This window comes from Sinocyclocheilus rhinocerous, unplaced genomic scaffold (assembly GCF_001515625.1).
Source record: "Sinocyclocheilus rhinocerous isolate Xijiao unplaced genomic scaffold, SAMN03320098_v1.1 scaffold354, whole genome shotgun sequence".
In the NCBI taxonomy this organism is placed as follows: Eukaryota; Metazoa; Chordata; class Actinopteri; order Cypriniformes; family Cyprinidae; genus Sinocyclocheilus; species Sinocyclocheilus rhinocerous.
The window spans coordinates 165,959-178,958 of NW_015644627.1; the positions used below are offsets into that span (position 1 = coordinate 165,959).

A 13,000-nucleotide genomic window follows, 5' to 3' on the forward strand; every position below is an offset into this window, starting at 1 on the left:
ACGCATCCCTGTTCTTCGAAAAGTAAGTTGGGCAATGAGAGTTGTCTTCTGAGGCGAAGAGGTCGACCTCTGCCCTGCCGAAGATTTCCCAGATTTTCTGAACCGTTTGAGAGTGGAGCGTCCACTCCTCCGAGGGGACGTTGCTCCGAGACAGCATGTCTGCTCCTTGGTTCAGCCTGCCCGGTATATGCGCTGCTCTCAGCGAGCGCAAGTTGAGCTGTGCCCATTCCAAGAGGTGCTCCACTAGTGTGAAGAGGCGCTTCGAGGAGAGACCGCCCTGGCGATTTATACACTACCGTCATACTGTCCGAGCGGACTAAGACGTGGTGTCCCCTTAGGTCTCGCAGAAAGGTTCGAAGGCCCAGACACACTGCCAGCATTTACAGGCAGTTGATGTGAAGCCGGCCTTCCTCTTTCGACCAGTGACCGAAAAGCTGGCTTGCCATCGCACAGCGCTCCCCAACCCGTGTTGGAGGTGTCTGTCGAGACTACCTTCCTTCTGCAGACAATTCCCAGGGGCACGCCCCGTTCCATCCAACGAGGATCTGGATCTGTGAGATAGTAGCTCGTCCTCCGACTGGGCCAGAATGAACCAGTCATCGAGGTAATTCAGAATGCGGATTTTGGGTTGCCTCTTGGTGGCGCGTAGAGCCAGATCGGTCGCACTGCGTAGCTCCTTAAAAGCCGCGGGGTCTGGGCCGGACTCGTCCATGCAACGGAGGATCTTGGCCTGGAAGACTTGTAAGATCGCCATAGAATGAAGTGCTGAGGCCGTTTGTCCAGCAGACGAGGAAAAGCTAGGCGTCCATGCCCGTGCTGGCTGTGCTGGGTTATGCAGATCGCAAGGGGGCGGGGTCGACGTACGAGCCCGACAGCTCCTCCGCATCTGAAGCCTCCAACGACATGCTGTCATCCATGGCGTCACACTCGCTTCCTCCAAATGAGACCAGATCGCTCGCAGCCGCAGAGGGACGCTGGTCTGGGAGGGAGAAGTGGACTGGAGAAACCTCTCTGAGCGGAGAGAGTGAGGCACACGGGGCTCAGCCGGCGTGTGCTCACTCGTCACCGAGCACCGAGTTCCTCTGCCCCGCTGCTTTTTCCTCACAGGCTCCTGGGAGGAAGAAAGCGGGAGGGCGCGAGGGGCGGAGTCGCTCTCTGAAAAGAAAGCTTTCCGCAAGAGCAGAGAGGCGAGACTCATATCCTCGCAATGAGGACATTCCGTCTCAATGAGTGCTGCTTCAGCGTGGGCGGCGCCCAAGCATAAAACACACTCGCCGTGACCATCAGCGGCATGCAGGGGGGCCGTGCATGAGCGACAGTAACGGTGCGGCATTTGAAACAACGCCAAATATTTGCTCTTTGAAATTTGCTCTTTTATATCGCCGGATAGTGGCAGGGAACCGGAGACCGTCGCTGCTGTAGCGCGAGGGCGGCGTGAAGCGGCAAGAATGGCCAAGCAGGAAGGGGTCTCTTGATCCGCTGCGAGGCTTGATCACGGCGAAGGCTTCGTAGTCTCGTAGAGTGAAGATCTAGTAGTCGTCGCTGAAGGAGGAAAATCTGAGGATCCTATGGCGATGTGCCGCTTATATAGCCAGATGACCCCGCCCATTCTGGCGGGCTTTACCGTCATTGGTTTGTTTTTTATTCACTCCACGAACCAATGGCCGTGCAGTTACACTGCGTTATTGAAAGGCTTCAGTCATCGGAGAAAAAGGAGTTTTCCCCAAGCGTCTTAAACAGACGCAGTACGAGTGAAGTATCGATAGGGAACAATATTGAGCAATCCAGGCACGATCATCTACTAGGTAATTAAGGAGCATTTAACACATGGCATAGTCTCAGCGTAAGCAGACCATGCCTGAGGCTGACAGTGGGTCATAATGATGTCCAAAGTGTCTTAAATATGCGATTTACATGAACAGCTCAGTGGGGAGAGTTGTACTGAAGTTTCCCAAGCAGAAATAAAAAATAAAAATAAAAAAAATATATAGACTGGAGCTTAAGAGACTGGTTTCAGCAACATTAAAAATCATACTGACCCCAAACTTTTAAACGCTGGTGTGCATATATGTATATGTGTATAAATAGAATAACACTAATAAAATGCATTGTATAATTATATAATTTTTTTTTTATATTATATAATAATAAAATAATATAACTCACTTTACTTCACATAGAAGCACACCTATTTTTCATTCTCATTCATAAACAACTCCTTGGTTACCTTATACTTTATGTTAGTGAGTGAAAGCATTTAAATGTAAATGTAAAAAGGAACTAAATTTTGCTACATCTAAGTGTGACATCTACACTTCAAAGTGGACACTCTGAGTAATTGATTTCTATGTTTTCTGAATGAGCTTCCACTCATTTGAATCAGCCCCGGCAGCACTCTCTAGAGAATACAGATGCCCAGTGCACACCTTTGATATCTGCTTATTTAGCCCATATCAAACGCCAGAAATCAAAGAACTGCTTTTTATTTAATAGTTTGCTATTTCCTTTGAGAGCAGGCTATAGTGTGTACAATATGAATTAGTGTTAAAGAAACAGCATCTTATTTGTGCAGCAGTGGTCAGTTTACAGGAAGAGGAATGTATGGGTGAATTTCATGCAATAAAAAGCAAGACATGTGGCGGCACTTCAGTCAAGAGTGAACACTGTCAGGTAAACGCAGGCTCTGAATGCTGCTGGCCAGCTATGAGCTGCCTTTAGGCTATCAGTCTGTTTCTCTAGAAGGCACCATCGACTTGCTGAACTAGGACAGACTCTTAACTGCAATTTAAAAGATGAGATTTTTTTTCTCATCTTAACAAGAAAGCTTGAATTTCCAGTTAAATGCGCACAAAGCATTTTCAAATATATTCATGACAGGCTAAATAATATTTTTGAACAATGCTATATGTAAAGAAAAAACACCAAAAAAAAAAGCATAGAAAGTTGCATGAGACTAATTATGTGTGAAATTGCTTTTTGCCACAAGGAGATGATGAGCAGCACATTGCAATCTCAAACACAGCATATAGTGCCCCCAAAATTTATTCAGATACACTTAGTCATACTTTAAAATGCCTCTGTATTAGATGCAAAATAGCATCTTACAGCATAAAGAGATGATGCACATGGCATGGAGCTTGTTCTCCGAGCGAATGTAGGATCTCATGCAGATCACAAAGATGTTGCCGAAGCATGTCGTTGCCGAGACAACCCAGACGAAGACACGCAGCACGATATTGGCCAAAAGGATTTCCAGTTAAATGCGCACAAAGCATTTTCAAATATATTCATGACAGGCTAAATAATATTTTTGAACAATGCTATATGTAAAGAAAGAACACCAAAAAAAAAAAGCATAGAAAGTTGCATGAGACTAATTGTGTGAAATTGCTTTTTGCCACAAGGAGATGATGAGCAGCACATTGCAATCTCAAACACAGCATATAGTGCCCCCAAAATTTATTCAGATACACTTAGTCATACTTTAAAATGCCTCTGTATTAGATGCAAAATAGCATCTTACAGCATAAAGAGATGATGCACATGGCATGGAGCTTGTTCTCCGAGCGAATGTAGGATCTCATGCAGATCACAAAGATGTTGCCGAAGCATGTCGTTGCCGAGACAACCCAGACGAAGACACGCAGCACGATATTGGCCAAAAGGTCCTCGAAAGACGAGATGCCATCAGTATTGGGCTTGCAGCTGCGGACGTGAGGCGCATAGCCACAATACTGAAACTTTTTAAAGTAGCTGAAAAGAAGAAAGAAAGAAGCACAAATGACAAACACAATCATTTTGGTCCTGTCATGGCATGGCTAAGGACACAAATATAGATTTGTTTATGCTCAAATATTTTAAAAACATCTCATCTGAACTATCTATCTATCTGTCTGAAAAAATATAATAATTTAACAAGCAATTTCAATAAATTGTTCAATAAATAATCATTTCAACAGTAAGAATTAAACAGTAACACTTTACAATAAGGTCTCGTTTGTTAGCATTAATTAATGCATTACCTAACTTGAACTAACAATGAGCAATATAGTTTAATAGCTTTAATAATGTAATTTTTTGTATGCTGGGTTACCTCTCTCTTCCATCTCTCGCCTTCAAATGGTCCAAAATGTGGCTGCCCGTCTACTCACGGGTAGCCGCAAACGAGACCAAATCACACCAATTTTATGGTCCTTGCACTGGCTGCCAGTCCCATATCGAATCGACTACAAAATTCTGTTATTTGTCTATAAAGCTCTCAACAACTTAGCTCCTAGGTATCTCTCCGATTTACTCACCACTTACAATCCGGCTAGGTCACTTAGATCCCAAGATCTGCAACGCATGTGCTTACTTGCTTTTATTCCTATTTATTTATTTTCTTTTTACCTTCTGTACAGCATTTTGGCCAACTAAGGTTGTATTTAAACGTGCTTTAGAAATAAAATAAAATTTAATTTAATTTAATTAATATCCTTTGTTGATGCTAGTTAATAAAAATGTTCATGTTCACGTTCAGCAGATAAAACTTTTGATCTTAAAGATGTATTAATAAATGTTGAGATTAATATTAAGATTGATTGTTAGTTCACGTTAACTAATGTAGTTAGCTAATGTTTGCAAATTAAACCTTAATGTAAAGTGTTACCACATAAAACTATGCATATAGATTTGTAAAAATGTATTTTCTTTTTTAAAACGTTCATCTGTCCTTCTTTGCAATGCAAATAAAACGTTCATATGCTCAAGAATATTTTTTATTTTTGTTGTCTATAAGTGCTATGCAAATAAATCTGAAATTAAAATGTCTCTCATTCTGTAATACTGAGTTGAAAAAAAGATACACAGATAAATTATTACATACAGTAAATATTTAAAATAAGTAAATGTTAATTTTAAAAAATGTAATATTTTACAGATAATTCAGAATCGATTTTAGCGCAACATCAAATAAATACTAATAATTTAATTGTACACACAACATGTATCTATAAAAATCATTCTTATTTTCTAAAAGTAAATGGGTCGATCTATCTATCTTTCGATCGTTACTAAATTAATGAAATTGTAACAATCTTGAATCTCTTTTATTGTCCCCTCACTGCTTCAACTTGAACACATGAGAGTGGCCTAGCTGCTGTGACGGTGTTTGGCTGTCACTCAACCTGTCCTTACTGAGAAAGGTGTTTATAAAGGGGAAGACAGAAGGAGGAGAGCATCACACTGAACAGAACTGACATAGTTCCAGAAACAGCAAGGAAGTCTTGAGTTGAATTTCACAGTCAACAGAACAGCACACTCTCAGTCTCAATCTGAGAGGAAACATTGTAAATTACTTGCAAGATTCATCGAGTGTTCTCATTTTTCACAGTGTGTATTATATACCACAAGATATGCAAAGCAGAAAGACACAATATCGGGTCTTCAATAGCTGAAAAGATTGAAAAGGGAATTGTAAACACTCCAATATATATTCCTGACATCTTTTCTTTTTTCTTTTTCTTTTTCTTTTTCTTTTTAATGTTTTCAGGTAAATCACTGCCAATTACTATACCAGCTCATGGAAGAAAATGATTACCATGGACAATGAATAGAAAACAAAATATTAGAGACAATTTCTGGGATGAGAACTAAAGAGATTGTCTTTATCTTTTTTTAATGAGGATTTTTTCCCAGAGAGAAGACATAACTGCTATCATTTGTTTAATGTTTAAAAGTACAAATAATTATAGAGATGTTCAGTTGTCAGGCAATTCAAACAGAATATCTCAAACATCAATCTCAACACATTATTCAGCATTTAGAAAATGATCATTCTCAATGGTGACGACTTCAGAAAATGGAGATTTGAATCAGATTTCAGAAATTGAGCAAGCAGAACTGAAATCATTTTGTTATCAAAACTTTCAAAAAGCAGCACTCACATGTGAGTCAGGTTCTTGAGAGGTTCAAACATCTTTCTGTGAATGTTCCCAATTTCGATTCCCTCAATGCTCCTGTGACACAAAAAGCTTTCTCTCAGGGGTTGCTCTTTAGAAAACCACCATCATTAGCATTTCAGTATTCACTTTACAATGCTTTAGCCCTCTTTTCCCTTTTCCTTCTCTTACAAATATGCAGTTTTGTGCCCAAGATGCTCTCTATAAGTCTTTGAAGTATGACCTAAAAGCAGATTGTTTTTCCTCTGCTGTGTAGAGGGGAAGACAATGTTCACGGCATGAAGTTTAGGTAGGACCATTGTGCTAAGCTGAAAGGGGCCCCGCAAACAGCACATTACTAAAATTGCAAGCTATTTTTGTGGTGTCTCATGTGAATATGTTTTTTTTTTTTTAAACCAGAGAGGCATAAAATAAGGAAAGGGGTTGTGTGTGTCTTAGTTTAGTCACAATATTCACTGTGCAAAGTTATAAAAAGCATAACAACATTTTTAAAACATACTTCACACTTCTTTTATTTGTGCTTCAAAACCTTGTACTGTACATCATTGTAGAAAAGTATAAAAAAGACTTACAGTGACTTTAACTTGTGCAGCTTGTTAAAGTGGTCCACACGCAGGTCCATGATGGGGTTATATGAAATATTCCTGCGGACAAATAGGAGGCAACTGATTTGAAATACATTTCTAATGTCAAAATTATAATGTATGATCTGTGTACAGCAGAGGCGTTTTGTCTGACAAGGCAGGGAAAAGCCATGTAAAAATGTTTAGATGAGAATAGAAATGACAGTATAGAAAAAGAATTGTGAAATATAATCTGAAATACTGTGTAAAACATTCATCGAGTCAACCTCTCAGGTTAAATTAAAGGTGTATCTTTTTGTTTGATGACAAACTATCAGATTTGTTGTTTATTAGTAATAGCCAACAACACAACACTACACAAAATATGGTTCTGTACTGTATTATTGTATTTATTGTTTTTAGAAGTGCTGAAACAAACAAATAAATAAATAATATAAATTAAATCATAACCTACCATTCAAAATTTGAGCTCGGTAAGAATTCGTAATATATCTCTTATGCTCATCAAGGCTGCATTTATTTGATCAAAAATACAGTAAAAACAAAAATATTGTGAAATATAATTACAATTTAAAATAACTGCTTTCTATTTTAGTATATTTTGAAATACTAATAATAATGTTTTTGAAAGACATCTGATCTTATATGCTCACAAGGATGGATTTATTTGCTCACAAATACAGTTAAAACAGCAATATTGTGAAATATTATTACAATTTAAAATAACTATTTGAATATATTTGAAAATATAATTTATTCCTGTGATGCAAAGCCACATTTTCAGCAGCCATTACTCCAGTCTTCAGTGTCACATGATCCTTCAGAAATTATTCAGATATGCTGATTTGCTACTCAAGAAACATTTCTGATTATTAGCAATGTTGAAAACAGTTGTGCTGGTTAATGTTTTGGGGAAACCGTGATGTATTTTTTCAGGATCCTTTGATGAATAGAAAGTTCAAAAGAACAGCATTCATTTGAAACTTAAATGTTAAATCTTTTGTAACATCTTAAATGTCTTCACTGAAATCATTCTCATATGCTGATTTGATGCTCAATAAACAATTTTTGATTTTGAAAACAGTTGAACAGTAATGTAAACTGGATGAGATTTTCATATGACTTGGGTTTCATGAATAGTATGTTAACAATCAAAAAACAAAAACAAAACAAACAAACAAGACTACAGTTTAATTATAAAAATGTATGATGAATGTTATTGCATAAGCCTTTAACCTGGACACCATATGACCATCAAAAGGAACTGGAATGAATTCATATTGGACTAAAAATAAATAACAATTTTGCAGAAGCCCACCACAGGCCCCGGCACGCAGACATTAGAAGCAGTTTGGAGTTGTTTGTAATGTGTATCTAACTGGAAGACTCACAGCTGAAGCAGGTCTCCAAGATTGACAAAAAGATCAGGAGGGATCACTTCAATTCTGTTACTGGACAAATCCCTGTGGAGAGAGAAAATATTCATGCCTTTTGCATTCAAACAAGCATCTGCTGACAGAAGTGATGAGCAAACCAGTCTGATGCCAAACTCTTTGATGACTGACGTCCCCTAACTGGTCGAGCTGGATGAGAGTAAGACCAACACACACTTTGAAATTGATAAGGAAATCCATGCAAGGAAGATTTATTTTATTTTATTTACTTATTTATTTTTTGCTTAGCTTTTCCAAAATAGAACAGAAATGGGTCACAACTAAACTCCAGAGAACACTTTGTGGTGATTATTTTGGCAAACATTTATAATGGAATGGAATGCCTGAGAACTTACAGCTCGCCCAGTTTACGAAGCAGAGAGAAAGCCTGCTCGTGGATGTAACTAATGCGGTTCCGCTGGAGGACTCTGCAAATAAATAATAAATAAAAATAAATGAATAAATAAGAACATTTTTATCTTGGTGGACAGAAACACAGTGGCCATTTCAGAGGAATTGGATGTGTAAGAAATACCCAGGGGTGTTTTGTTTATTTTTGTTTCTCAGCAAGTATCGATATGTAATTATTTTGTATTTATTTTGTATTTATTTTTAATTATTTTCTAATTATTTAATTACGTTGGAATTATTTTACATTTTTGGTGATTTGTAGTAATATTTATTTGTAATACTATTTAATAAAAACAAAGCAATAACGGCCAACAAAATATTAATTGTATGTACATTTTCATCACTGATTTTATTTGTACTCAATCTTGAGCATTCAGCCAATATACAACACAGACAGCTAACAGCTAGATCAAAACAGAGAGAAATAATGAATAGACTTTTTTTGAGGAAAAAGCACCTTAGCTACCTCAATATGCTTCCTCAGATTTGATGGCGAACTTGATCCAGAAATTGATTAAAGTTATAACTGAAGATGAACACATGTGCTTGATGTGCAAAAACAAACATCATTGGTTCCCGCATGTCAAGCATGTGCATTTGAGCTTCTGTTTACCATACTAAATGTGTGCAAGATGGAAGAGAATAAAATGCAAATATACTGTATATATAGAATGAATACTTTGAGTAAAATGAGTAAAAAGTACTGTTTTTTCTTCAGAAATGTAATCAATCCCCCAAAATAATACTTAAGTACAGTAATCAAGTGAAATTACTCAAGTATTTTACACCCCTGGAAATACACAGGAGTAAACAACAATGTTGATGGTGATGAGTACAAAAACAAAAAACAGTTTAGAAGTTAAATGGGGTCTGACCTTTAATCAACAGAGTCACTGTTGCATATAATCAGTGAAGTTATAATAATTAGAATAATATAGTATTATGTTAATAACTGAAGTCCAAACACATCACTATTCTGCTTAATATGTAACTGTTTCCATGTTACTTGAAGTTTGAATGAACAACAGCAGTTAGGTCTATTGCTCTGATTTCTACAGAACAGTGATTAAAAATGAAAAGCGAGAACCGGGGAGACGAAAATGGTTTCCCTAAAAATATGTTTGACATCATTTTTGGTGTTTTTGGCAGGAAGGACCTCAACTGTGCATAATGAGAGTAAGGTACAACTTGGCGCCCCTTAAATATTAGTATGAGAAAATATGATTATGATTTATTTTATTTTATGAAAAACTATATGCTAATAAACAATTCTGCTCATCTGGCATATTTCTAAACATTGGTGGGGGAAAGTAATGAACAGTGAAACCGAGAAAAAATGCTGAGCATTGGATTCAATCCATCCCAATTCTAAAACAATTTTAGCGTTTAACATTTACAAATATTCAATCCACAATTCATTTCCAGATACATTATAGCCCTAATATATGTAGATGGATTGTGGATTAAATATATGTAAATGTCTGTGAAAGTTAGATTTGATTGGGTCTTCGCCATTACTTTCCCCCGCTGATGATCACATGGCAGATGAGTGAAAAACTTATGTGACTGAAGCAGATGAATACTGAATATTGATTAAGCAAAAGAAATGGTTAAAGTTTGTTTTTAAAAACCATATAAATATAAAGGCAGCTAGAGGAGTAAAGGGCTCCCTATTTACCTATTTCAGAACATACACAAAATAAGCACTTTGTGAAACTTTTTTTATTATTATTTTATCAAGTATTTTATTTACTTTTTTTAAATTAGAATTTTTAGAAGCTGTTTCTGTTAAGAAAATAAAATTGAAAGGGCCTTTTATCTCAATGGAACCCGATGACCCGTTGTACCCTTATTTTTTCTTTTAAATACTGGAATACATTCGTAAAGCCCATTGGGGTCATCTGGTCATCTGAAGAGAGGAAGAGAGGATTGAGCAGCTGTGATGGAAGGGTGGGGATACTCACAACACTGTTAGCATGTTACAGGACCCGACGGTCACATTTCCCACAGTCTCGATCTTATTTCCCTCAACATCTCTGCAAACAGAAATAGAAAAAAGAGGGTATTTAAAAACTGTAGGAAAGTGTAGGAAAAGAAAAATACAAAAAATAAAATACAAGTATAATTCAAAGGTCTCTCTATAAGCTTTCCAACCATGTAAATAAAATAATAGCAAAAGTATTTTTATCATGACAATGTTGTATTCAAACTTACAGCCAATTTAATCGTGGCATCTCCAGGCAAATATCATCAAGCTTTGCGAGCGCGTTGTTCAACAACACTCTGAAACACACACAAGCAAAGGCTTTATAAGACAAACTAGCAGTGTAGCACATTTTGAAACAAGAATAAATAAATAAATAAATATACAAAAAGTTTTAAAGAACAGCTCCTATGCATTTGTTAAAATATAAGATTTACATTTGAAAGATGGAAGATGAGTCACCAAAATAGCAACAGGTTGAAACTCACAGAAGCACAAGGGAGCGCAAACCAGAGAAGGTCAAAGAGGAGATGTGATGAATATTGTTGTTCTCCAGAATCCTTCAGGATGAAAAAAAAAACAAAAACAGGAGAAGCTCATTAAAAAAACACTGAAGCCTCACAAACTGAAGTGCTTTGTCCAATATTTGTTCAGGGGACACTAACTTATGCATAAGGGCTATGAATCATAATTCAATGGCATTGAATTAGATGTGTGATAGAAGTTCAATCACTCGGGTTTCTTTAGAGCAGATCTGCTAATGACTGCTAAAGAAATCACTCCTGATATCACAGAAATAATATTGGTTTTGTGCTGTCTAGATGGTCAAAACTCAGCATTAGAGAAGGTTTATTGACTGACACATGCCATTGCAGTTATTTGATTTAAAGCAACAACAAAAAAAGCACTGAATGAGAAAATCCATCTTCATTTAGCTGACATTTATAAAGCAAATGGGAGAATGACAAAAAAAACAACACTTACAGCCATTCTAGTTTGTGCAAATCCTGGAATACATCAGGAAGTAGGGTAGTGATTTGATTATAACTGAGATACCTGAGAAAATAAGATATTACAGCTGTCTGTGAGTAGTCAAAAGCATTTTGCCCATAGAACAAAAGCAAACAAGCAAACTAAAGTTTCTATCATTCACTGTAAGCCCATTCGTCAGTCTCAGTAGATGAGGCTGGTTAAAGTTTTACCGTATTTGTAGAGACAATAGAAATGTCTGCCAACTCACAGTCTTGTCAGATTGTAAAGGCCTCTGAAAGCATGTGGGTGCACTGCTTTAATTCGGTTGTGCTGGAGATACCTTACAGGAAGCATTAAAAAGCAGAAGGAGAGAGAGAAATAACACAAAATGTTACTGTATAATTATGTTCCCAAGGAGTGGAAGAGCTTTGAACACAGTTCTGCTCTTGCTTTTTATACAAGCCTATATTTAGAAGTGGGCCTTTAGAAATGAAAAAGTTAGGTAGCACTTATATATTGATTGATTTATTTGCCTATTTAAAAAAAAATCTTGAAAGATCAAAAATACAGCAAAACTGTAATATTGTCAAATATTATTACAATCTTAATAAATTACATTTTAATAAATGTAATTTATTCCTGTGATGGCAAAGCTGAAGTTTCAGCAGCCATTACTCTAGTCTTCAGTGTCACATGATTCAGAAATCATTCTAATACCTGTATACTGATTTGGTGCTGATTATGAACATTGTTGAAAACAATTGTGTTGCTTAATATTTTTGAAGAAACCGTGAAGCATTTTTTTTTTCTCCAAATTTTTTGATGAATAGATAGTTTAAGGAACATCATTTATTTGAAATACACACACACACACACACACACACACCCATATATATGTATATATATATATGTCATATATCATAAATTGGGACTAGACCATCATAGAAACGTGACATTCTCAAGTTTTTAAATTAAGCAAACTCCTTAGCACTGTATAACACAGCACTAAAAATTACTTAGAACACTTAGAGCAATCATATAGCAACACCACAGCTTCACAGTGCTGAAATCTGCATCAAGAAAATAAAAGAAAAAGAAAAGGGGCACCATTTTAATGTAAATCTAGTTGCATTTACTCTTCTATTACTCTTCTTAGTCATCCTCCCCTTATCAGACTTGTATTAACCTAAACAATCCAAAGCTTACACAACTTCCACAAAAGATGCATTGTGGTCTCTATTCCCACATCCTTTTTTTTTTCTTGATGAGATTACGTTTGTTCATACAATGAAGCCTCCATCTAACACTAGATCAAGTATGGTTCTTGGGCGAGGACAAAAATATGGGGCTGATTCTGTTTGAGTGAGCTGGCACTCCTGAACGAGAAACCAGACAATACTCACAACCAACAAGCATGTCAGATTAAGACAGGCCAGACAAATTCTACAGCTGGAGAAAGAAAAACATTGAGCCATTTTTGTCAGGTCTAAAAAAGAGAACACTCAAGTAGGGCTGGGCGATATAGCTAAACAAATTTATCAACGATATAATGTTTCATATCGTTCGGTATCGATAATTATTGACATTTTTTATAACCGTTTTTAAAACAAAGAGCAATAGAATTTTTTTTTTAATTTAACCACTGTATTTTTAAATTAACCCAATTTATTGAGACAA

The 13,000-nt window shown here is 36.6% G+C and overlaps 1 protein-coding gene across 1 annotated transcript in view; it reads right to left on the reverse strand.

Annotated features, from left to right (window-relative positions):
- LOC107758568 (relaxin receptor 1-like) overlaps positions 1–13,000 on the reverse strand; it is a 71,053-nt gene that overhangs the window by 7,154 nt on the left and 50,899 nt on the right. Inside the window, exons 5-14 of the mRNA XM_016576338.1 lie at positions 11,592–11,663; positions 11,336–11,407; positions 10,840–10,911; positions 10,582–10,650; positions 10,332–10,403; positions 8,313–8,384; positions 7,915–7,986; positions 6,512–6,583; positions 5,925–5,996; positions 3,524–3,753 (exon numbers count right to left, since the gene is read on the reverse strand). Coding sequence (XP_016431824.1) covers positions 3,524–3,753; positions 5,925–5,996; positions 6,512–6,583; positions 7,915–7,986; positions 8,313–8,384; positions 10,332–10,403; positions 10,582–10,650; positions 10,840–10,911; positions 11,336–11,407; positions 11,592–11,663 — 875 coding nt within the window. The remainder of the gene's footprint in view (positions 1–3,523; positions 3,754–5,924; positions 5,997–6,511; positions 6,584–7,914; positions 7,987–8,312; positions 8,385–10,331; positions 10,404–10,581; positions 10,651–10,839; positions 10,912–11,335; positions 11,408–11,591; positions 11,664–13,000) is intronic.